The following is a 27,109-nucleotide window of genomic DNA, read 5'->3' as shown; positions in this document are numbered from 1 at the left end:
GATCTGGTACCCCTAGCCTCCCATGTGTAGCGGTGAATAGCCTTATGCTTGAAGAATGTATTCGTAACAGCTAAACCCATATCAGCACGGAAGTCCAGCAAATGCTTCCCATTCCCATTAGCTTCCATATCTTCCCCACATTTACCAATTACCCTTTGATATCCTTCAGTTCTATTCCCAACTCTCACATTGAAATCGCCCATTAGCACTATTCTATCCTTCCTGTTGACCCTGACCACGATGTCACTCAATGCTTCATAAAACTTGTCAACTTCATCCTCATCTGCACCCTCACATGGTGAATACACGGACACAATTCTTGTCCTAATTCCTCCAACTGACAAATCTACCCACATCATTCACTCATTTACGTGCCTAACAGAAACTATGTTGCGTGCAATGGTATTCCTGATAAAGAGCCCTACCCCAGACTCTGCCCTTCCCTTTCTAACACCCGTCAAGTACACTTTATAATCTCCTATCTCTTCCTCGTTATCTCCCCTTACCCGAATATCACTTACTCCTAGCACATCCAGATGCATCCTCTTTGCTGACTTAGCCAGTGCTACTTACTTCCATAAGCCCCATTAATACTGATAGCTCCCCATCAAATTCCATTTCGTTTGCCAAGTTGTTTCCAAAGAGTCCCTCGCCTGTCAAATGGGAGTGGGACTCCATTACTCCCATAGGTCCGAGGCTTGCTTAAAGTGTTCTGAGCTTGGTAAATTGATGAAGCAGGATGCTGCCCTACTTGCACATAGTCCAAGTGAGGATCTCTCCTCTAACGGGTTATGGACCACCGGTAAATTGTATAGCCCTAGCCGCCTGAGCACAAGGAGGTCCATGACTCTGAATATGTCCGAGAAGCCCACTCCCATTCCATAGCAACTGGTATCCCGACTCTCAGGACCACTTACTAGGCCACTCAGCCGTTGGCCATGGTTCACGAAGTAGGACGTGACTACAGTAACCCACAAACATGAACCATGAACCATTATAATTAAACATTTTAAAATATATCCACTGACTAAAAGTTAAAACAAATGATAAAAATGATTAAGAAATGAAAATAATCAGTGGATTTAATTTGCAATGTCTTGAAGTACAGAGAGATATATCATTCAAATGTAAAGTTAAAATACAGAAACACAAACTAAAAAAGAGTCAACGGAATAAAAGCATAGTTTAAAATATAAACATGAATAGAAATTACACTTTCACACACAATAAAAGAGTCACTATCCCTCATAAAACAGATGACGAGGTCTGCCGATTCCTTACCGAGATGTACTCGGAAGATCGGAGTGCGTTGCTATGCCGTGACCGATCCAAAGATGACAAAATATCAATGCTTCCCTCCAAGAAGCCCAAAGGGAAGTCCTCCATAACTTCGTACTTCCTTTCATAGCTCTCAGCTTATTTGGCAGTGGGGTGGCCTGCCACTCAATCTCAATAACTAGAGGCACCCGTCTTTTGTAAAGCGCGAGAAAATAATCATTTTTAAAATGCAAAAACGTTTAAGCAAAATCGTAAAATAATTTACGAAATTATTTGGAATTGCATCATTTGAAGTTTACGACTGACATTTGAGATGAGCTGTGGCAATAAAATCTGATAAACGATGGCACAATCGACCTATATATCGACACCTAAGGTATAGTATATCGATTAGCACTAAATTTATCATATTCATAATTACCTGTAATGCGACTGTGTCTTTCCTCTTGCCTGTTGAAAATCGCTGCTGATCGATGCGTTTAACTTCCTATTTTGTGCTCAGTTTATTAAAATGGTTGTGACAGTGTTTGATCAAGAAAAAGAATTTGCATTGGAAGGATTTTACGTGTTTGACAAAACTAGAAAGATACTGCAATTTGCAAATTGAGGAGCAGAGAAGGGACAGAGTTTCACATAACAAGAACAAGGACAAGGCATCATAACACAAGCTAGTCTCACAGTTCAGCAGCAAAGACGCATCATCCGGAGCTGAGAGAGTGGACCAGGTTTGTGCAATACTATACAGGAAGATGTGAGCTTATGCTAGTTTCCTCGTTTAACGACATTTACGCCTAGATAATGCATGCTGGATCCCTCATTTACTTACAATTATAAATCATTTAATTCATTCAAATGATGTTAAATAGCGCTCTAATATTAGGCCTATTGATTTTTTAAAGATGCTGGCGACTTGCCCATACCTGGAAGACTGCGGGAAGGTTCTGTACCTCGAATCATCAGAGAGGAGGAAGGATTAAAAGAAGCTATGAAAGTTGAGAGTTTGAATTCTTTGTGATGAAACGACTGGTAAAAAAGGGCAATCTGTGTTTATGGTTCTGATAAAAGTGCTTGAGTGGTACAGTTCTCAAGTTATTTGTAGGGGGGAGTGAAACTTGTTGCAAATGCTAATGCTACAGAAATGTTCACAAGCAATTATGAGTGTAATTCACAAACTTGAAATTCAGTACCAGAAGGTAGTTTCTATAACTTCAGATTCAGCATGTTCCATGGGCAAGTGTATAAACGCAATAAGGGTTCCAGTTTCAGAAGGGTTCATAAACTGAATTTGGTGGGCAGTGTAACATTGTAAAGGCAAAACACATCTTCCGAAAGCATGCATACATTCAGTTCCTGAAACAGAAATATGAAGACGAACCCACTAAAGCTAAACTCTTCCCTATTCCTGTGATCACCTAGTGGAACTCATGATTTTAAAAGTGTTGAGTACCTCGGAGAATATCGTCATGATCTAGTAGACACTGTTGAAGATATTGAAGGTGAGAGTGTTGCTGTGAACTATTTGAAAGCCTTGACCCCAAATGAAGTAACAAAAATTCATTACGTAGCTATTTTTCTTGTTGAGCATTGCTCAAAATGTTGTATCTTGCTGCTCACATTATAGTGTTCCAACATGCCATTAATTCACATAATTAAATCTAAGCTTAGTGACCTTTCAAAGGGCTTTTAAATTAGTAGATGATGCATTTTTGTTTTAGACAACCTTGGATAAACTTTCCAAACTACCAAAACAAATGCAGACGCATTTAACATCTTTGTTTCAATCTGTAGGTAGAGCAAGGCTGGAAAAGCTGAACTACTTAATAGGGTTTATAATTTCTTCTCTCTGTAAACGTTTTGATCCAGAAAGCATAATGGGAGGTGATTTAGAAAATGATGAACTCTCTCGTCTAATAAAGCAAATTCCCATCCTACGACAACTTTCAACGTCAGAATACCTTGAACCAAAGGATCTAGTTACTAGATCATGTAGAGCAGATAGAAATTTGCCATTCTTCTTTCCGTGAAACGAGATTATGAGCTTTTTATGGAAGCTGCAGTGAAGGCAGTGAAGTCAGTAATGTTGATAGTGAGAGGGCATTCTCAACGTACAGGACAACACCCGGTAATATGGAACTCTTATCTCTGCCTTTTTCAGACCGATATGTAGATTGTATACTTGTTTGAGTGACAGCCGATACCAACTTCCATGCTTTGATATGTATAATACTGTATGTGTTTTAAGCAGGAGCATAACTCGTGTATTTATATACTTATGCAAAAATATAACGTTGTTATACTGCAAATATGTTATTGGTTTACCTTTGTTGCTGAATAGTGGAAATAAAATTTAGCGAAATTATTGATGAAATAAAATAAAAGTAGCTAAAAATATACAAAAAATGACAAAATTAGACAAAAATTTTCAACAGAAACAGGGTGCCTCTAGACATAACCAAATGAGTCTGCTGACAAGCCTGGTGCCGGCAGGTCCTGGATCCGCTGTACCAGAAGCTGTCGAAGGAAACATGATCAACAGATTTCAGAGAGCTCAAGGAGAAAGTGCCGGCGCTCACTGGACAACGCGTACCACAGAGCTCCACTGTGTACACACTACATGGTTCTGGTAGAGGAAAGAAGCCTGTTGTCATCGACAATGAACGCAGAACTTTCTTTCGCTTCTGCCCTCAATCCACTACTGAATCGGAACACCGGCCAACAACGGACAGGAAAAGCCTCCAATAAATCGAAGAGTCCATGCTCTCTTTCAGGCTGGTGTATAGATCCAGGATCCACGGAGGACTCCTACTTGGTCGTCTGACATCACACAATCTGTCACTGCTATCCCAGCGCATTCCAATCGGCTGTGTTGTTCGAATATAAGCAACGTACAGCCGACGGTTTCCAATGTGGAATACGCACGGATAGCTCGAGTGAAGAAGCATCTGTCGCAAATTTGCAGCATAGGAAAGAATCATTTGCTGGCACACCACATTCAGCGAGCTTGTACAAAAAGCTCCCACTGCCAACCTAACTCCGCTGTAGTAAACGCTTTGGCTTGCCGATCCATATGCTGCATAAAATACGTGCCCTATAAAAATGTAGGAGCACCTTCAGTCTGCCCCCTCCCCCAACCTCCCAAACTAGTGCCACAAAGAAACTTTAAAATATTCAGCTTCTCAGCGCATTTCGCTTTTAACTGCCGCATGTGTGGCTCCCATGATAATTTGCTACTGAAAAGGACCCCAAGAAAGGAAGAGAGACATTCCCTAGGAAAAGCTTGGTACGGGAGTGAAGAGCGCGCTTCCGGCAGAAACGTACAACAGAGGTGTTTGCGGTTGAAAACCGAAAGCCATGTTCTTAAGTTTACTGTTCCACTCTCTTAATAGCTTGTTGTAATTGTTGCTCTGCGACCGCTATAATGTCCATACATTACCAGCAGCAGCGGCAATCGCGAACAGAGCGACACAGAACTGATCCCTGTGGGACTCCATTTCCTTGAATGAGGTACTGCGAACGTGCCCTCCCTACTCGGACACAGAATAGACAGAGTGACAAAAAATTCTCAATAAAAACCAGCAAATTACCTTGGAAATTCCACTGATGCAAGATTGAAAGAATGCCGTATTGCCATTTGGTGTCATAGGCTTTTTCTAAGTCAAAGAAGACAGCCACCAAATGCTGTTTTCGGAGAAAAGCGTTCTGGATAGAACTCTCCAAGCGTACCAACTGGTCAGGTGTCGATGAGCGCTTCAAAAACCACACTGGAACTTGGACAAAAGTCCTCTTTTCTCCAGGCATCACACTAGTCTGCGATTCAACATCCTCTCAAATAGCTTATACAAACAGTAAGTAACTTCCCGCTTTGGTCAGGCTTGAGGACAGGAATTACTGTTCCCTCTCGCCACTCACTCTCTATCCTGATTTGGTTGGACACATGAAGATATAAGAGACTATACTCACTAAGGTGTTTCAACTTCTGATTATGGACATTATCTAGTTCGGGAGCCGTGTCCTTTACAAGATATTAGAATCATTCCGTATGGACGGTTTTCACTTTACAAAGGTGAAAAATGAGAGTATCCTCCTAATTCAATATATCATATATTCCATCATTACACGGAGCGAACACATCAGTAAAGAACTCCTTAGAATTCTGCAACAAGATTAAACACTTTAATTTATCCAAACAGAACACTCTTCATTCTTTCATTAAAAAAATCTTCCGGGCTATTATGCCGTGGTTCACTCCCCTCGCTTCTCCCAGACGTTTCGACTACTGCTGCGGTAGTCATCTTCTGTGGCGTCGTGTAGATACGTTCTCCTGTATCCCGCTGGCGACTGCGAAAGTTGTTTGGGAAGCAGCTGTATTTATGTGTTAATGTGCGGCATCCAATTGGTTCGTGCCGTGCAATCCGACATCTGATTGACTAATACAAGTGATTATTTTCATTTTGACCGTATTGAAATTCAATTATTAAACGTTAAACATTAATTTAATGAAACCACCTATTCAATACTGGTTAAGTTTTTATGACTATAACAATGTCATTACATTAAGTTTGAGTATGGTACATGTTTCGCCTGGCATTGCAGGCATCATCAGCCATTAGTTATATTAATGTGAACAAGAGTAGAATGTCACATTAGAACTTTAAAACATGGACGGCGTGATCACTCCTTTGCCTGTTATATAAATAATATTGACTATAATTAACCCTAAAATAGCATCCACTCAGAGCTCTGACTTGGAGATAGAACTAATGGCTGATGATGCCTGCAATGCCAGGCGAAACATGTACCATACTCAAACTTAATGTAATGACATTGTTATAGTCATAAAAACTTAACCAGTATTGAATAGGTGGTTTCATTAAATTAATGTTTAACGTTTAATAATTGAATTTCAATACGGTCAAAATGAAAATAATCACTTGTATTAGTCAATCAGATGTCGGATTGCACGGCACGAACCAATTGGATGCCGCACATTAACACATAAATACAGCTGCTTCCCAAACAACTTTCGCAGTCGCCAGCGGGATACAGGAGAGCATATCTACACGGCGCCACAGAAGATGCAGCAGTAGTCGAAACATCTGGGAGAAGCGAGAAGAGTGGACCACGGCATAAGAGCCCGGAAGATTTTTATTATATTGACATCGGCCGTGAAAGCCTTCATTTCTTCATTCTTTTGATATTACTAACATGTATGCTAATGTTCCCGTTAACAGCACCGTACAATTGATCAAGAACAATCTCTCCAAATTCAGCAACTTAAGTATAGGTGAAATAGATGAATTTATTCGGATTCTGGAATTTACTTTGAACAACAATTTCTTCACTTTCAATAATGTCATTTACCAACAGATAGGTCTTCCCATGGGGTCACCAGCTTCAAGAATCCTTGCAGATATCTACATCGATCATTTAGAGCATTCTCACATCATTGGCAAGATCAATGGCATTCAACACTGGACACACTTTGTAGATGACATGTTTGTTATTTTAGACTCCCACGTTACTAACAGCAACACAGTACTTGAATTTCTCAACTCCACTGAGCCACATATAAAATTCACCATAGAGTCAGAAAACAATAATGCCCTTAATCACCTGGACTTAACCATTATGCGCAACAGCAACAACACTTTATCCTTCAATATATACAGGAAACCCACCCACACCAATACCATCCATCAGACCTCTGTGCACCCAGACATACATAAAAAAGCAGCTTACAATAGCATGGTCCTCAGAGCATTAACTGTCCCTTTATCTCGCAAGAATTACAAAAAAGAAATTAATACCATTTACAATATTGCAGAACACAATGGTTTCAGTAGAGCCTTCGTCAGCAGAATCATCAATAGATATAAGAGCAGACCCAAGACTACCCTAGAAAAAGATTCCGCTCCTAAAGATAAGTTTTCCACATTCACTTTCAATAATAGTAGCATTTACCAAAATTCTAATATTTTTAAGAAACACAACATTAAAATAGCATATAGAAGCTCCCACAGCAACTCCAAACTCACTTTCAATCCACACACTGTCAACAATAACAATAACAACATTAACAACAAATATTTGAATTCCGGAGTTTAATAATAATAAAGCTATTTACTTTACGTACCACTAACTACTTTTTCGGTCTTCGGAGACGCCGAGGTGCCGGAATTTAGTCCCACAGGAGTTCTTCTCTGTGCCAGTAAATCTACCGACACGAGGCTGACGTATCTGAGCCCCTTCAAATACCACCGGACTGATCCAGGATCGAACCTGCCAAGTTTGGGTCAGAAGGCCAGCGCCTCAACTGTCTGAGCCACTCAGCCCGGCACTCCGGAGTTTACAAATTAAAATGCCAATCCTGTAATTCCAGCTATATTGGTCAAGCAGGCTGCAAATTTGTCATAAGATCGCAATGCTCTCAAATATAATCGGTTTTCAGCTATGAGTAAACATCATAAAGCATCCAGCCATGAATACACTTCAATAGATTTTGCATTATGAGCAAAAAGGCACCTTGCTCAACGTTCGAGAGCATCCACATCGATTTAGATCAGTTTATGAACCCCTCTCACAATTTAAATGAAGTAAACGAGAAAAAGGAACATTCTAATTGAAACTTTCATTCCATATTGTCAGAACTTCCATAATACTAACAAACTCCACCTCCATCTCTCCAACTCACCACCACTCCCCCCTCCTCACATCAGCCCTGGACCAACCTTTCCCCCTCCGCTCCTTCCATCCTCGCAAACACAGCTGAACCAACAATAGACTCGATCACGCGAACGAGACCGTTACTTTGAGAAGGCCAGGCCATTCGAGAGGACAACCACCTGCTAAACACTGTAAGTTTAAGCTTTCTTCACACCCATTCCACACTTTTTACTTTGTCAGCCCACGTTTCTCACACAACCTCATTTTTCCATTACAGATTAGAACTTCATTGACGGTTTCCACTAGATCACTTACAGTTTACCATGCATCTGTCGTCTACCTAACACAGCTTCTCAATTTTATGTCGTGGCCTTTCCGAACCTTTATAATAAGGCAAGACACCAGCCAACATTATGAAACAATCAAGAAAGGGACCGCTAGATTGAGAAGATATTGAGAATGCTGTTGTTTCTAAAGCTTTAAATTTCATTGGTGTTTTTCCTTGTCACAGGCTTTTCGCCTGCACGTTATATCAAACTTGGTTTCTCAAAATTTTTGCTCCCGCTCCCCTCCTAACCAATTTGATGTGATGGGTTTCTACAAGGATGATTTTCGACAGTGTTTTGTTATTGTTACTAAGCAATATTTTGTAAACTATGAGGTCCACAACCTCACCATGTGCTACTATTGTACATATCCGACTTATTTGTTTTTCATTCCTTTGTTTCTTAGGTTAACACAGTTTTTAGTTTCAATTATTTTTTAAATTAACACCTGTTTCACTGAATTTTGTCGCAGTGAGTTTTTTTTTTTTTTACAGGTAGCAGGTAGGGACCCTTTTCAGAGGTAGCCCTACCCAGGGAGTGGCGTCCCTGCCTATGTGAGTCCCAGAGCACACTGACCCGGTGTGTAACATCTGGTAAGGGTCCCAGCTCAGGGTTACGAGTGAAGACCTCAACGGAATCTTTAACGGAGAAGATGGACTTCGGAACGGTGGAGATTGCGGAAGAGGCAGCCCTGTACTTGGGGATTAATATGAGTACAACCTGCTGCCTTGCAGGTTGATAGGGGACTATCAAAGGCTAAGGGAGAAAACCCCGACAGAAATATCCTCTCTCGCCTTAATTGGCTCTTAAAGGGTACTCTTTTGTCCTTGAGTTGGGAAACTGGCTTTAAAGGCGGGGGAACCACAAAGGTGGTCAATGGCATAAGGATGTAGAACGCACTGGACAACGACTACATTAAAGGCCTGATGGCAAGTCCTAGTAATCATTATGGCTATGCTCATGACGAAATTATCATCATCCGGAGTAAGTTCCTCAGTCGGATCTCCGGGAGGAACAGTAGTGAGTACAGGCATGAAGAAAATCAAGTGGCAAGAAAAAATTAAAGTGGCAACCTGGAACGTGAGAACAATGAGCCAAGGAGGAAAAATACATAATACGATTAAAGAAATGGATAGGATGGAGTTTTGGTGTTAGTGAGATGCGATGTTTCCATAAACATAGTGCTATATTCGGGTAGAGCTGATGGTGTAATACTTTCAGCGGAAGTAGCAAGGTCGCACCCGTATCAGCCAGAGTAATGATGTTACAGCTGAGTGCTAGGCCTATTGACAAACATAATACAAGTGTATGCGCCTAAAATGGACAAAGAAGACGGGAGGTAGAAGAATTCTACGAAAGCATAAATGAGATTTTGAAAACCCTTAACAAACATGATCTGACAATTGTGATGGGAGATTTCAATGCGAAAGTGGGGCAAGGTAGGACATCAGACATTGTAGGACCGTTTGGACTAGGAGAGAGGAATTCCAGAGGGGATGATCTTGAAAGTTTTGCGATGTCAAATGATTTAGTGATCATGAACACTTGGTTTAAACTCCCACCTAGAAGACTATATACATGGAAGTCTCCAATGGACAAACCCGGGAAATGTGTGAGAAACCAGATTGATTTCATATTGGTAAATAAACGTTTCAGGAACAGCTGCACCACAGTGAAAACCTAGCGAGGTGCAGATCACACGCCACTTGTTGGAGTTTTCAAAGTCAAAATGAAGAAAGTGAAGAGGAAGAACAGGCAAAACTACAATTTGAGGAAAATCAAAGACCCAATAGTGAAACAGAACATGCAAGTAGAACTTAACTTGAAGATTATCACAGAGGAAAACATCACCAGCAATAATGTCAAATTAGAATTAACTAAACTACAAAACACCGTTCAGCAAATAAAAGAGAAGTACATGAAACCAGAGGAGAAAAAGAGAAAGTCATGGATGACAGATGAAATACTGAATCTAATGGAGAAAAGAAGATTCAATAAAGGAAAACCTGCAGAATACAGAAAGATAAATGCAGACATCAGAAGAAAGATCAGCGAGGCAAAAGAAAAAGAAAAAGTGGAGCAATGTGAGGAGATTGAGTTATATCAAAGTAGGTATGGCAGCTTCAATGTACACAGGAAAGTAGGAGAAGTAACAGGGAAATACAGGAATGGCACTGGTGGAAAGTTAATAGATGAAGCCGGGAACTTGATGGTGGATTTAGAAGACAAAAAGGTCTGGAAAAAATATATAGAAGATTTATTTTATGACACTAGATGTGCTTTTACACAAAATACAAATGAAATAAGTGGCACAGATATATTAGAAGAAGAAGAAGAAGAAGAAGTTCAAACAGCCATCAATCAGATGAAGGACGGAAAGACAGTGGGACCAGATAAAGTAGAAGCAGAGTTCTTAAAACTGATGGATGAACATCATGTAAAATGGTTGACCAAAATTTTCAACCGAATTTATGTATCCAGGAATAATCCATCGGAATGGCTCAAATCAGAGTTCATCACCTTGCCAAAAAAGAAAAAACGCAAACCAATGTGGAGATTACCGCACAATAAGCTTGATGAGCCATCTCTTGAAAGTGTTCTTGAGAGTGATACACAGAAGAATATACAGACTGTGTGAAGAGATCAGATAGCCCCTAATCAATTTGGGTTTATTAAAGCAGTAGGTACAAGAAAAGCTTTGTTCAGTGTGCAGGTCCTCTTTCAGAGATGTAGAGATGTAAATAAGAATGTATTTGCTTGTTTAATAGACTACCAGAAAGCCTTTGACTGTGTAAAACATGAAAAATTGATGGATATTTTGAGAAATACTGGAATGGAGGAAAGAGATCTGCGAATCATCAAGACGCTGTACTGGAATCAAACAGCGGTGTTGCGTGTTGAAGGAGAACACACCGAAGCAGTCAAAATCCTGATAGGAGTGAGGCAGGGATGTATCTTGTCACCTATACTATTTAATTTGTATTCAGAATACATATTTAGAGAAGCCTTCGAAGATATAGAAGAAGGAATTTTGATAAATGGAGTGAGATTAAACAACATCCGGTATGCTGATGATACAATTGTATTTGCTGATACTATCCAAGCGCTACAATCACTAATGGATAGAAATGTAAGAGTCAGCAGCCAATACAGGCTTGAAATAAACACTGCAAAGACAAAACTCATGGTTATAAGTAAGGAAAATATTTCCGGAATAAACATGGTTATAAATCAAAAGAGTATAGAAAGGGTAAAACAATATACATACCTTGGAACCATAATAAATGAACACTGGAATTGCTCACAAGAAGTCAAGGTACGCATTGGAAAAGCAAGAAGTGTGTTCCAGAAAATGAGTAATGTGTTTAAAACCCACAATCTAACTTTAGGGACTAAAATCAGACTTCTGCACTGTTATGTATTTTCTGTTCTTTTATATGGTGTAGAGACATAGACCTTAAATAAAAACACAGAGAAGAAGCTGGAGGCCTTTGAAACATGGCTTTATAGGTAGATCCTGAGAATATCTTGGACCCAGAGAATTACAAACGTGGAAGTAATGAGAAGGATGAACACAACACCTCAGTTGATCAAGATAGTGAAATGCCGAAAGCTGCAGTTTCTGGGACATATAATGCGCAACACAGATAGATACAACCTACTCCAAAAAATACTCCAGGGGAAAATCAACAGCAAAAGAGGTCCTGGAAGAAGAAGAATATCTTGGCTTGACAATCTTAGAGGCTGGTGCAATATGTCATCAGTTGAACTGTTCCGCACTGCCACAAACAAGACGAAAATAGCCATCATGATCGCCAACATCCGAAACGGATAGGCACCGAAAGAAGAAGAGTTGTTTTTTGCCTGCATATTGATGCAAATATTGTATATTTGTGCTAATTCTGTTTCCGTCTAGGCTCTCTTTTGTTTGTTTTTTCATTTGCTCCTTCATTATGTTTTTTGGCATTTTTTTAACTTATATTATGTAAATTATTTCAACCCCCCCCTCATTTTTCACTGAAGATGGCTGAAACGAGCTGAAACACGTTTGAATTTGTTATATATGATGTATTGAATTAGGAGGATACTCTCATTTTTCACCTTTGTAAAGCTGTGTCCTTGCAAAGCGCCAAGGCGCTGCGGGAGTTCCTACTCCATAAAGGGCATGTTATAGTCTTCTGAAGCTTGAGTAGCAAAACTGAGGTGATGACGTTCTGCCTCCGGCTTCAGAGCTAGGAAATCACAATGATAATTCCTGGAACCAGACACATTGCCAAAATGACTGGCTAGATGATTAGCAACACCGGGTGAATCGGTAACGATACTGTCTGCAATGATCTTTATATACCCGAAATATGTTAAAGTTTAGTCCACACTTGAGATGTCACATTCTTACTCTGTCTAATAAGAAGTCGTGCCAAGCTGCCTACGACACCATTTGGTATTACACTGTTGTCACAAGTAGCCAACATACTGGAGTGAATAATGGGAAGGAGGTTGAGAGGAAGGATTGAAAGAAATTTACAAGAAGAGCTGTATGGAGTTCTCAGGGGAGGTTAACGTCAGACTCTATATTTACCAGGAGATTACTGATGGAAAAACAGTGGGAATATGGAAAAAATCTGGCGATGGTATTCCTTGATCTAGAGAAGGCGTACGATAGTGTTAATAGAGAAAAGGTGTGGGAAACCCTGGAAATAAAAGGATGTGGAAAGCAATCAAAGCAGTGTATAAGAGTTTTTTCCAGTTGTCTCCAGACTCCAGTGAAGAGAACAGATTGGTGTAGAAACCAAAGTGGACTAAGGCAAGGAAATGTATTGTCTCCACTTATGTTTATAACGGTTATGGATGAAATTCTAATTATTGTTGTTTGCAGATGACAAAGTGAACAGTACAGAAGTGCAAATCCAGCTAGAGGCATTCAATGACAATACTGAGAAATGTGGTATGAAAATCAGTGTGGAGAAGAACAAAACAGCAGTGATGATAAGAGGAGAAAGAGAAGGAAAAGGAGTCATCAGTATCACGAGACAAAACCTTAATCTGTTGAATACTTCAATTATTTGGGAAGTGAAATAATTCAAGTACCAAGGTTGAATCAGGAGATCAGCAGGAGGGTAGAAGCGGGAATGTAAGAAACCTGGTGTGGAACAGAGAAAAGATAAAGAGATAATGTACAAGATGTACTATGCCCCTATACTAATGTATGCATCAGAGACATGAGAGTAAAATTCAGGCCAGTGAGATGAAGTTCGTGAAGAGTATGGGAGGGAAGACGAGGAGAAACAGAGTAAGAAATGTTGAGGTCAGGAAAGAGATAGGGGTAGAAAAACTGAGTGATAACATGGAGAAGAATAAATTGAGATGGTTTGGACATGTTATGAGGACGGAGGAGGGAAGGATACCAGATCAACTGTTGGGGGCTAAGATAGAAGGAAATATGGCTGGAGAAAGGCTTAGAGCAAGATGGATGGACTCTGTAAGAACAGTGTAAGAAGATTGGACTGGAGTACAATCACTGAGGAGCAACAGTGGAGAAGTACAATAAGTACCCTGACCTGGCAGGAGCTGGACAAGAGAGAGGTCCAGAGCAAGATGGATGGACTCTGTAAGAACAGTAGAAGAAGACTGGACTGGAGTACAATCACTGAGGAGCAACAGTGGAGAAGTACAATAAGTACCCTGACCTGGCAGGAGCTGGACAAGAGAGAGGTCCAGAGCAAGATGGATGGACTCTGTAAGAACAGTAGAAGAAGACTGGACTGGAATACAATCACTAAGGAACAACAGTGGAGAAGTACAATAAGTACCCCGACCTGGCAGGAGCTGGACAAGCTAGAGGAGCAGAGCAAGATGGATGGACTCTGTAAGAACAGTAGAAGAAGACTGGACTGGAGTACAATCACTAAGGAACAACAGTGGAGAAGTACAATAAGTACCCTGACCTGGCAGGAGCTGGACAAGCTAGAGGAGCAGAGCAAGATGGATGGACTCTGTAAGAACAGTAGAAGAAGATTGGACTGGAGTACAATCACTGAGGAGCAACAGTGGAGAAGTACAATAAGTACCCTGACCTGGCAGGAGCTGGACAAGCTAGAGGAGCAGAGCAAGATGGATGGACTCTGTAAGAACAGTATAAGAAGACTGGACTGGAATACAATCACTAAGGAACAACAGTGGAGAAGTACAATAAGTACCCTGACCTGGCAGGAGCTGGACAAGAGAGAGGTCCAGAGCAAGATGGATGGACTCTGTAAGAACAGTAGAAGAAGACTGGACTGGAATACAATCACTAAGGAGCAACAGTGGAGAAGTACAATAAGTACCCCGACCTGGCAGGAGCTGGACAAGCTAGAGGAGCAGAGCAAGATGGATGGACTCTGTAAGAACAGTATAAGAAGACTGGACTGGAGTACAATCACTGAGGAGCAACATTGGAGAAGTACAATAAGTACCCTGACCTGGCAGGAGCTGGACAAGCTAGAGGAGCAGAGCAAGATGGATGGACTCTGTAAGAACAGTATAAGAAGACTGGACTGGAGTACAATCACTAAGGAACAACAGTGGAGAAGTACAATAAGTACCCTGACCTGGCAGGAGCTGGACAAGCTAGAGGAGCAGAGCAAGATGGATGGACTCTGTAAGAACAGTATAAGAAGACTGGACTGGAGTACAATCACTAAGGAACAACAGTGGAGAAGTACAATAAGTACCCTGACCTGGCAGGAGCTGGACAAGCTAGAGGAGCAGAGCAAGATGGATGGACTCTGTAAGAACAGTATAAGAAGACTGGACTGGAGTACAATCACTGAGGAGCAACATTGGAGAACTACGATCAGTACCGTGACCTAGCAGGAGCTGGACAAGGGGAAATGATGATGATTACATACAGTGACTTGACTAGGTGCCGTCAAGTCGATGTCGACTCGAGGCAAGTGCCTTCTGACACTTCTCTTTTCTACTAGGCCTTTCAGGTCTTGCAAGGACATATTGATATCTACCGCAATGCTGGTGATCCTCATCTCCGAGTCCCCTCCGCCATTTGAAGCAGGACCGCCTTTTCACAATATTCAAACTGCCTTCCCCTAATAAGACAGCTGTAACCTCGTACTGAATGCTTAAAGAGATTCACCTGGATTGATGTTCTGAATGACCTTGGCTGTCCTCCAGCACCACAGTTCAAATGCATCAATACGGTTTCTGCCACCCTTTCTTATGGTCCATGTTTCACACCATCTGACGTTAGTATGCACAGGTACCTCTGATGGGCTAGGAATGCTGCCCTGCCAAGTGCTAATCGATGGTGGAGCCGTTATTACTTATGGTTGAACCCAACAAAGAAGAAAGTCTTCAGGTCTTCCTCAAAGTGGTGTCTGCATAACGCAAACCACCAATGTTAAATCCAGCGTTTCTCATGATAGATAGCCTTACCAGTCTTCTGCAGTCTGTCATATTTCAGCTGGAATTCCATCAATCCCGGAGGCCTTTCAGTCTGCTAATGTTTCAGAGTGACTTCTTCCACTGCACATCTTGTTTCTCTCTTAGAAAACCAGAGAGTGCAAGAGTGTTCCTTGGCAAGGAAAATTTGCCATGAATGCAACAGCGCTCCTTATGCAAGCAGTTTTGTATTTGCTTGTGGTGAAAAACAGCAGCATCAAGCCTATCGACCACAACTATTGCGAGGTTGCACAGCGGATGTTCCATAAGGATATATTAACAGAGTTTGATGAAGATGTTCAGGAAGTGACGTTCAACACCACCATAAACCTTGTGGTGCTATGTATAGTACAATGTTTAGTGAAGTGCACCACAGCAGTATTTCGACCGGAAATAAACAGCTCGACAAAGGAGACCTGTGTGGGGCTTGGTTTGGTACAACATTGGATTTGAATTAATTCTCAAGTGTTTTCCAGCTTATTCCAGCCGAAATGTGATTGCTGCACGACTCTGAAAATGTGCTATTTGCTTGTAAATATTAATTAGATAAATAAATGAAGTTTTTGAAATCTTATATCTCAATTTTATGTCTAATTTTTTGTAATCATTGTGTAATATCCATGTATTTTTCAGACACAGATGTTGATTCCCATAGGGAACTTGAAATATTTGTCCTCAATGAATATTATAATACCAATACAGTTAGGTTTTTTTTTTTTTTTTTTTGCTAGTTGCTTTACGTCGTGCCAACACAGATAGGTCTTATGGCGATGATGGGACAGGGAAGGGCTGGGAGTGGGAAGGAAGCGGCTGTGGCCTTAATTAAGGTACAGTCCCAGCATTTGCCTGGTGTGAAAATGGGAAACCACGGAAAACCATTTTTAGGGCTGCCGACAGTGGGGTTCGAACCTACTATCTCCCGAATACTGGATACTGGCCGCACTTAAGCGACTGCAGCTATTGAGCTCGGTAATACAGTTAGTAGAGGGGCTGCCTGGCCGAGGCGGTAAAGGCGTGCTCGATTCGCCCGGAAAGACGTGGGTTCGAATCTTCGTCAGGAAGCCGTAAAATTTAAGAAACGAGATTTCCACTTCCGGAGGTGCATATGGCCCTGAGGTTCACTTGGTCTACACCAAAAATGAGTACCAGGTTAATTCCTGGGGGCAAACGCGGCTGGGTGTAGAGCTAACCACTCTACCCCATCAAGTGCCGAGGTTAACAATAGTGGAAGCCTTTACCTTCCACTCCTCCAAGGGCCTTCATGGCCTGTACGGAGGTGACTTTGCTTTGCAAATATAGTTGGTACGTGTGCTATTTACCAACTGATGAGCCCAACTTAGCACACTAGGGCGAAACGCTGGCAACCAGCAATGAGTTAGTTGGAAAATTTATAATGTCCGATAACATACCAACTATATTGGTATTATGCATTTTCCTCTCGAGTTTTGCCCTCTAAATTTTAAGAAGAGAAGGGGGAATTATGTAAGTAAATACAGGACTTCTTTGATAGTATTTACAACTGTCGACCCTGTGCAAGTTTTATTCATGTTAATTTCAATTACTTTTCACAGAGCTGAAGACAGGCTGACATACTACTGTAGTTTAAAATTAACCTCCAGTTTTAAAAAAAGTGAGTGCCAGACAGAAAAAGCCTACATGTCATCACAGGCTCTTACCGGGATGAGAATCAACAGCAGACATCCCAGGCATTGATCTCGTCTTCTCCACGATTCCTGTCAACGGGCTGTTGACACACGACTCGCTACTCGTTAAGTCCTCTTCTCTCGTCCTGCTGGCCGGAGGAGGGGCATCCCCGGACTTGCCACTCAGGTAGTTCTTTAAGCTACCAAACACACTCTGTGCAGAGAGAACAAAAGTACAATTTTTATAATATTTTCCAAGTATGGAATGACACATCACACACCTACAGGAAAGAAAGGTTGCAACATCACCCACAATAGCAACTGCTACGTTTAAGTTAAGAACAATTATCGGGAGGTACGCTGAGGGAAACTGAGTGGACTAAGGTGCGGTGATGATGTTGGGAGTTCAAAATCAAGTAGGGAAGACATAAAATTGTTAGTGTAAAGAAAGAAATAGAATTAAGTAATTTATTAGAAATATACTTACCAGATATTGTAATAGGAACTGAATCATGACTGAGAAATAATATAACGGATGTGGAATTTTGTTCGTGGAACTGGCAAACAAAGAATTCGAAAGCTATGAAAAAGTTAAAAGATGAGAAATATGAAATTCTAGGCATAAGGCTTATCTCTAAAGATGTTGGATGATTTTGGGGTGTAGAGACCTAACGCTGAACGTTATTGTAGAGAGTGATCTCAACTTACCAAATGTTAAATGGGAAGCGATTGCACGACCAACAAATGGTGAATAAGTCAATGTGGAAAGGAAAGCTGAATGAAAAAGTGCTGGAATCGACTGTGGTGGTGATTAAACCAGATGAGCTCTATAGACGGTATAAGTGATCATGAAGCTGTTTTTGTTGAAGTTAAAAATAAACGGTTTTAAAAGTCACTACCATACTGCCAATAGCAGAGGTGTTGTGAATGTATCTTCAAACACCATATTTATTAACATTCAACTGTTTGATACATGTACCAACACACACATTTACAAGAAAACGTAAAAATTTCCCAAACATACCGGCCACCAAAAGGCACTTACTGGCATTTTAAGAAGGAAAGAAGAAAGATAATTAACATCAGGAATAAACACATAACACATATAGTGTGTTCATAAAAGTAACTTAACACTTTTGGTATTCTCGCTCATTCTCAGGCAAAAAACACAACTTCTTGATAGAACATTTCATAAAACTGGAGTTTGTTCTTACAGTGACGATCTTCATCAGGATGAACCGACTATTATGCCCATTCATCATTCATCTTTGATGAACACAAGATCTCTAGGATGTGGCGCTGCTGCAGAGTGTTAATATATTCCCTGTGTCAAGTTCTGCGTTATCTTTTGAAGATGCTGCCATAGTGAATAAGGTCATGATCAGGCAGCGCAGTAATTTGTTCCCCAATTAGGAAGCGAGATGGGGTTAAATAAGATAAGTCTGTAGGATCATCGCCGAGTGTTGTTAGAGGACGAGAATTCATTGGGAAGAAAGGGTAGTTAATTCTTCAAAGGTAAGCACCGTCCTACCCATAGTTCTTCGCAGATTAGACACTACAGCAAAGTGGTAAAGACAGAGGGTCTCTGATGTCCCCTTCAAATTTGGTGATCTTGAGAATATTTACAAGTTAACATTAAAAGTTTTATTGTTTGCCGGGAGCTATATTTGTCATTTGGGAAGCAGTCAGCAAGCTCCAAACCAGTTTTTTTTGTCATTCAGAGGGGCGATGTATTGATCCACGTTCGACCAAGGGCAAGGTAAATCATGTGACGAGCCTGTGTTTCTAGCCAGCCAGCAAGCTTCTCAAACAGTCATAGCCAATTATAAGAGACCCCAGGAACCAATGATAGTCTTCAAAAGTACACGCCTCCCAAGCCAAGGATATAAAAAGCCATGTTCAAAGTAAATCATTCTGTACTCTACTCGACTCTCTGATCTACGTTATTCTGGTCTACTCTGCTGTCACTCTGCTGTTCATCATAACCACGTGGGAGAGAACTTTGCCATATGAGCAGACGTCCGTTCTGCAGAATTTAGTGAAAATTATTTATTAACTCTTATGGAGTAAATTCCAACTTACGAGATCCAAGTTAAGTGTATTTATCCAGGAGAACATTCAGTGATTCTGCGTGTGTGAATATACCTTAATATTTGTCGTCTCAGTTACAGCCTACACTTCTGGAACGCGACAGAAGTCATCCCGGTGATCGCAGTGTACTTCAAGATGCATTATTCGTCTACAATCTGCATCTTAACTTCATTGTGGGACGTCTACTGCCGTGTCTCCATGACCTAAGTATGTGAGGCGTATCTGGGCAGAGAAGGTGTCTGGCCGGGGAAATGCTGGAATAACTGACTACAACCTGGGATCGAACTTCATCTAAAACTTGAGTACCATTTAAAAGTTTATTTATTTCTCATCTTTGTAAAGCTAGAAGATCTTTAAATTGTAGATCTATTAGTTTTGTTGTAGATAGATGCATTTCATTTTTCCATTTCTTGAGGTGTCATGGTAGTCGAGTTTCATGTGTGTGACTGAAATTTTGGAACCTATTAGATTAGATGTGTAGTCTGTCTTTGAGTGAGTTCCCATGTATATGAGTTAGATATATCTAAAAATCACTGACCACGCGATAAACTTTATTTATTTGCCTGTGATATTGAAATTAATTGGATTTGGAGTTACATGTACAATTTGTGAGATAGGATCGAACCTAGTGTCATTTTAAGATCACTTGTATTCTTTAGGATCGAGTCATCTAATTTTACGATATTTCATGAGGATTGATAGATATAATAAATAATCACTTGAGTAATAATAAAATCAAGTAAAGATCGGGTTAAAATGGAATTAAATGGTCGTGAGCTATAAATTATCTTAGATTCCTTATATGTGAGATTTAATGTGCTCAGTTCATGATGTGCCTGGAATACGGCAATCCTACGGGATGTTAATTATGTAATTTATTAATTGGAGAATTTATTAGTGGTGAATGACTTCTTGTTGTGTCTTTGGGAGCACAATGGAATTTATTGTAAGAGGAGCACGTGTTGTGTATGTATTTTACGTTTAGGGAATAATAATACTGCGATTGAGGCTCACGAACGCGATGTTTGCGACTTGTAACCCATGTGATGGTGATGATTACGGAATCTTATTGGAATCTTCAAATAAATTTCAGAAGTTTAGATGAATCTCCATCGTTGTGCAAGGAATATTTCAACCCAAGTGATATCCCGAATTTTGATCAGTTGCCACTATTGAAGAAAGAGTATTTTCCATACACGAATTTATCCTCTGCAGAATGTTGACGTGACCATGCTTAAAATTAAAGAGTAAACTACTAAGGGCAGGATTCGCTGTAAATAATGTATATAAAAGTACATGTTACCTTGTATGAATGTGGGGTGTGTGTTTGTGTGTGTGTGTGTGTGTGTGTGTGTGTTGTAAATATGAATATTTTCCATGTCTTTTGATTGTTCAATTCGATTTAATCTGGTCGTGCATTTATGGCGACACAGATTGTGTTCAACGTTGTGTGCCACCTTGAGAATTTATTTTTGCGCACCTTAAGGAAAAATTTAATGAGTTTTATGTCGAGGAAGACTAGAATAGGATTTTATTTTGCTGTTATTAAGATTTAAGGGAAAGATCATCTCGTTATTTTTCCGCAAAGGCAAGCGATTTGTAAATTAATACATTAATTAACTCACACGTGGATAAGAAAATTTCCAATACATTTTTATTAAAATTCCGAAATATTTTAAATTAATTTGAAAATTTGAATGCTATGCAAATGTCAGAATTAAATGTTCACAAATGGCACAAATAACTTTAATTCTAGTCATAGTAAGTAATTGAAGAATAATTATTTAGAAATGTGAATTATAATTGCCACGTGGATAATTCAGTGAGATACACTAGTTAGAAAACATGATCGCGTGATGATAAAGTAAACTGTTACACAGACAAGGTTAGAGATTATTACTAATTAAAAAAAATAAAAATAATAATAATAATTATAAAATTTTGAAATTAATTTTGATTTTCACTAAAGCTTCTACTGGTGTAATTGATGAATATTATACACTTTAAATACCGAGATTCATCAGAATTCAACTTTGACCACGTGTTGAGATTACTGTAAATTCATGGAACCTTTAGCAACTTTTCTGTGGAATAATAAGCGAGACAGCTGTCTAATAATTTTGTAAAAACCTTTATTGAAGTCTGAACTCTCTCAGTTAAATACTTTAATTTTTAAAGGCAGTAAAGGCCTAATTTTCCTTTGTTAATTTTCATTCCAGAACAGTAATGCTGGAGGACGAGAAATACATTTGGTTCTCAAACGCTACTGAAGAATGAGATATTATGAAAGTTTGATGTAAAAAAAAAAAAAAAATCCAGCAAGGATATTTTGTTGTTGTTGTGAAATGCTTGTGTTAATAAATGTAAGAGCGTTGTTTTTGAAAATTCATTTTATTTTGCTTGGTCATCAACCCCTTTACCCTTAAATGCCTCTAGAAAACAGAAGCCAGGAACGAACGGTCAACCTTGGGATCTCTCACTCACCGCCTGGGCTTAGCCAGGCAATAATGGGGCATTTAAGATGGCTTAATCCACCGTGGGGCCTCGAGATTGGCTAATTCCATCATGGGGTTCGATGATGGGCTTATTCAAGCTTGAAAATGATCTTGTGCTGTCCAGTGTTCACGACATTGACAAGATCAGACGACCCAATATTGCCGGTGAGCGAGACATCCCGAGGTGGACCGTTCGTTCCTAGCTTCCGTTTTCTAGATGCATTTAAGGGTAAATGGGTTGATGACCAAGCAAAATAAAATGAATTTTCAAAATACATTTATTCACCCAAATTCTTGTGGCTAACATAAGCACATGTTAAATTTAACTTATATGGATCTTGTTTAAGATAAAATTCTTGCTGGTGATTAGAAATTTTGAATTTGTTGTGACGATGTAATTAACTTAAATTAGGCTGATAATTATGACCGATATTGGTAAAATTCAGAACTTTCATGGTGTCGACAAATCATTGCCTTTGCTATTAGATGGGTTTGATTTCTCACATTCCCGCATCCCGATCGGAATCTTTCTCTTGCCAGAGTAGCCATTTAATGAATTATTGTTATTATGGAGGACTTACGGCAGATGTTACTGGAAATGGAGGAGAGACTTAACGCCAATTTACAGAGGAAACTTAGTGACAATCAGGCAAACTTGGATCGGAAGGTTAGTGACAATCAGGGTAACCTGGAAAAATCTCTTAACGATAGCCAAGCTAATTTAGAGAGAAAACTTAGTGATAATCAGGCGAACCTAGAAAAAGGACTTTCTGATCTTTGACACTCAGATAAACTTGGAAAAATCTCTTGGGGAAGCTATAGAGGAAAAACTTACGGACATTAAACACCAAACTGAGGAAGGTCTTGGAAAAATATGTGTGGACATTAAGCTCTTTAATGGCAAGTTAGCTTCAATGCAAAGCAAGCTCGTAATAGTTAAGAGCAATTTCGCGACCATGAAGAAGGAAAAAGCTAATCCATGGCAGGCATGTCCAACGTTCAACAAGACATTTTGACAGGAATAGACAAGTACAAGGGCGAAGTTGAACAATCATTCCAGAACATCGAGGAAAAGACTGACGATAACGCCGAGGACCTTAAATTGGCATGGGCAAAGAAATTTACCGGGCTGAATGAAAACTTGAAACAGGTAGAAAAGGGCATCCTTGACGAAATCAAGACATCCCAGGCGGACAATTCAGAGCGGATGGGCTACTTTTACGAATCACTTGAGGATATGATGTAGATGTTGATTCCCATAGGGAACCTAAAATATTTGTCCTGAATGAGCAAATGAGGAAAATTTATAATGTTCACTTGAGGATAGTCGATCCAAAATGAAATCAATTAACACCACCTTGATTAATGAAATCCACAAGGTCAAGGTCGAATCTAAAACAGATACCAACGGGATACGAAAAGAATACACGGACGGAATTAAGGAGCTTGTACATGAAATGCACCTCCTAAAAATCCAAAACGAAAATACTAGCACGATCACTAACTCGTTCCTAGAAAAACAAGCATTACTGGAGCAATGCATAACCGGCACAGTTCAAGCAGCAACCCCACTCGCAACGTTAGGGAAATGCACTGCTAATCCTATCAATGTTTCTTCAGGGCCGACGGTAAATACGTCTCAATTAAATACGACTGGTCAGACACAAGTAGTTAACATCATTCGACTTCATGAGGACCAGCCAAAGAAATTCAACAACGCCAGAGGCAACGTGACACCAAAGGGCTTTATCAGCTAATTACAGGACTACATCCGTGATGCGAAAATTCCACCTGAAAGGCAGTTGAGAGTCACTGAAAGATTTTTAGAAAATTCAGTGCACACCTCGTTTGTGGCGTTTCGATTCTCATTCGACGACTTTGAAGGTTTCAAGAAGGCATTTCTGGAAAAGTATTGGAATAGCGACGTACAACACAACCTCAAAACAGAGCTATACACCAGGAGGTATGCGTCGTCGATGCCCACTAAGTACGCGGACTTCTTTTCTAGTCAATTGCGTAAGCTTCGGGAACTGGACTCACCACCATCGGAGCCTGAACTGGTCAAGGTGATTAAATGACAACTACCAGCTGATGTGCAGAGGATCATGATAGCCTCGAACACACAAACGGCAATCCAGGCTGAGGCATTATTAAGACAGCTGGACATGACGTCCAATGAACCAGCTCGTCAGCGGCGAAATCCAGAGCCTCAAGTCCATCAAGTTACCATGAGTAAGGAGGAGGAATCGAGACCGATCAACCAAGGGAGAACGTGGCAACGTAACCCTGGAGTTCAAGATTCGCCTCATGATCGATCGCCTGTATGTTGAAATAGGCCTGCCAGAAACTGGGAATGTTCACAACGTAATGGAAGAAAGCGACCGTACTCAGACTACCCAAGAAGTTGGAGACAAAACCAGGACTTCCGCCAGTCAGGAGGACTGAGGGATTGGCAAGAAGAGGAGAAAGAAAATATCTCAAAGACCTCCAAAGTTCAACACAGGAGAATGAACGGTGGAGAAGAGCTATTCATAACCGGAATACCAACCCGGATATCGTGGGAGCGGAAAGCCTTCAATACCAAGAGGCTAAGGCTCGAGAAAGCCAACAGAACAACTCTAGTCAGGAGCACAGCCAAGGCGCCGTGAAAAAAAAAAACTCCATGTACAGTAAAAGAAGATAGCCTGAATCCTGAAAGCATGGTCAGAGGATGCCAAGAATGGATTGTGGTACAGGTCGACTCATGGACTACCAAGCCCGATGATTTATTGGATGAAGTTGGTCAGTGTAACAGTGGAATACCATCGACTTTACCGATAATTTCAGCACAAATCTGTAACGTTCATGTTAAATGTCTCATTGACAATGGGTCAACTATTAGCGTCATTTCTACTGCATTTTTAAGAGATCTCAGGGACAGAAATGATATACCTGTCATACCGGTATCATGTAAAAATTAAGGGCATTATACCGGATAAGTATTAAGTATTATCCTGGGTCCTGATTTCTTAATGTCATACCAGGCTATGATCAACATGCAGTCAAATTCCATCCAGTTTAAGAAGGCAGATTTCTCTGAGACCGCTACATTTAATCCTTCAGACATAAACGATCCATACGCCTATTGCGGGGAGTCAAACGCCTTATCACCGAGGGAAACCGAAGACCATGAGGCCTCCAAAGAAATTTTAATGGCAATGGATAAACTATTAGAAGAAGGCGACAATGATGTACACCCCTTCGATCTGATCACTGCCAAGTCAAGACAAGCCATGGGAACCGAAGAGGAACAGATCCAGCTTCAAAATTTACTGTTGAAATACAAGAACTTGTTCGATTCCAAACCAGATCTTATTCCTGACTTTAAGTACTCACTTCTTGTGACAGACTGGCTACCTTTTAAGAAGAAGCCTTATCTGATACCGGAAAAATTTCACTCCAGGGTAGGCAAGATCATAGAAGAGATGGAAAGGGACGGAATCATCATGAAAGCTCGAAGTCCATTTGTTAACCCTTTAGTAGGGGTTTCTAAGCCAGATGGATCGCTGCGCGTATGTTTGGACGCCCGATCTGTAAATGAGAAGCTAATCCTGGAGAATGATCAGCCTCCGACGATTAAAGACATCATTAGAAAATTTAAGGGCATGAGATACTTCTCTTCTGTTGACTTTACATCTTCCTACTACCATATTCTGCTTGAGGAAAAATCCAGTTTACTGACAGGGTTCATATACCACCAACAGACGTATGTCTTCTGTCGGCTTCCTTTCGGAATCCGTAACGCTGGCGCCGCACTCATCCGAGCACTTGATAGATGCTTAACTGATGAGGTAAAAGCCTTTACCACGAGGTACATTGACGATTTGCTCCTAGCGACTGAGACTCTAGAAGAACACATGGTTAAGTTGGAGGAACTTCTCAAGAATTTGTCTGATACTGGTTTCCATGTGAATTTAAAGAAGTCCCACTTTTGTAAGTCCGAGATCTTATTTCTAGGAGATATCATAGACGGCGATGGCGTGAAACCCAATCCAGTCAAGATCGAAGCCATCAGCAATTTCCCTAAGCCGGTTAGAGTCAAACAGGTTAGACAATTCCTGGGAATGGCCCAATTCTTCTCAAACCACTGCCCAAACTACACTCAGACAGTAGCTCCTTTACAAGATCTCCTAAGGAAAGGCGATAGATGGAAGGGGAATGCCAAATGTGACAAGGCCTTCGCTAAAACTAAAGAAATGCTCATAAATAATGTCAAGTTGGGATACCTGATTTTACCAGACCATTTATTTATTTATTTATTTATTTATTTATAGGCAGTAAAGGCCTAATTTTCCTTTGTTAATTTTCATTCCAGAACAGTAATGCTGGAGGACGAGAAATAAATTTGGTTCTCAAACGCTACTGAAGAATGAGATATTATGAAAGTTCGATGTAAAAAAATCCAGCAAGAATATTTTTTTGTTGTGAAATGCTTGTGTTAATAAATGTAAGTGTGTTGTTTTGAAAATTCATTTTATTTTGCTTGGTCATCAACCCCTTTACCCTTAAATGCCTCTAGAAAACGGAAGCCAGGAACGAACGGTCCACCTCGGGATCTCTCGCTCACTGGCTGGGCTTAGCCAGGCAATAATGGGGGCACTATGCTTCAGAGAGCCTGACAATGAATAAAAAGGGTGAGCTTCAAGAGCTTGAAAAATGGAGAGGAGAATCTTAAGGAAAACTTTAGGACCACAGCAAAATGCTGATGGGGAGTGGAAGAATAGAAAAAATGACCATCTGTACAAATACACAAAAAAAAAATCACTGTCACCATGCGATAACAAAGGCTAGAATTCTATGGGCAACTTGAAAGAATGGATGAGAAACGACTAAGAAAATATTAAAGTACATCACTGGACTGAAAGCTTCGACGAAGTGGGTAGAAGAGGTAAAAAGAGATGCAACAGAAAGTGGACTTACAATGGATATGATTCACAACAGACAAGAATTTAGAAGCCGAGTGGACAGCATCAAAACATTCGAGGAGAAACCACCAAAATGTAGCGCCACACTGGTCAACTATGGGAAAGAAAGGAAGATTAGATGTGAAAGGATGAAGACTTTCTGGGAGGAGATAGGTTCAATGCGGTCCATAGGAAACAAGAAGCACTATAAATCTCAGATTTGTGAACATTTT

The 27,109-nt window shown here is 40.3% G+C and overlaps 1 protein-coding gene across 1 annotated transcript in view; it reads right to left on the bottom strand.

Moving 5' to 3' along the window:
• The window catches only part of Snap29 (Synaptosomal-associated protein 29kDa), an 85,739-nt gene that overhangs the window by 10,627 nt on the left and 48,003 nt on the right, over positions 1–27,109 (bottom strand). Inside the window, exon 3 of the mRNA XM_067158972.2 lies at positions 17,381–17,561. Coding sequence (XP_067015073.2) covers positions 17,381–17,561 — 181 coding nt within the window. The remainder of the gene's footprint in view (positions 1–17,380; positions 17,562–27,109) is intronic.

The sequence above is a fragment of the Anabrus simplex genome, chromosome X, assembly GCF_040414725.1.
Source record: "Anabrus simplex isolate iqAnaSimp1 chromosome X, ASM4041472v1, whole genome shotgun sequence".
NCBI lineage: Eukaryota > Metazoa > Arthropoda > Insecta > Orthoptera > Tettigoniidae > Anabrus > Anabrus simplex.
The sequence above is the reverse complement of the archived record's forward strand: the minus strand, read 5'-3'. Positions and strand labels throughout refer to the sequence as shown.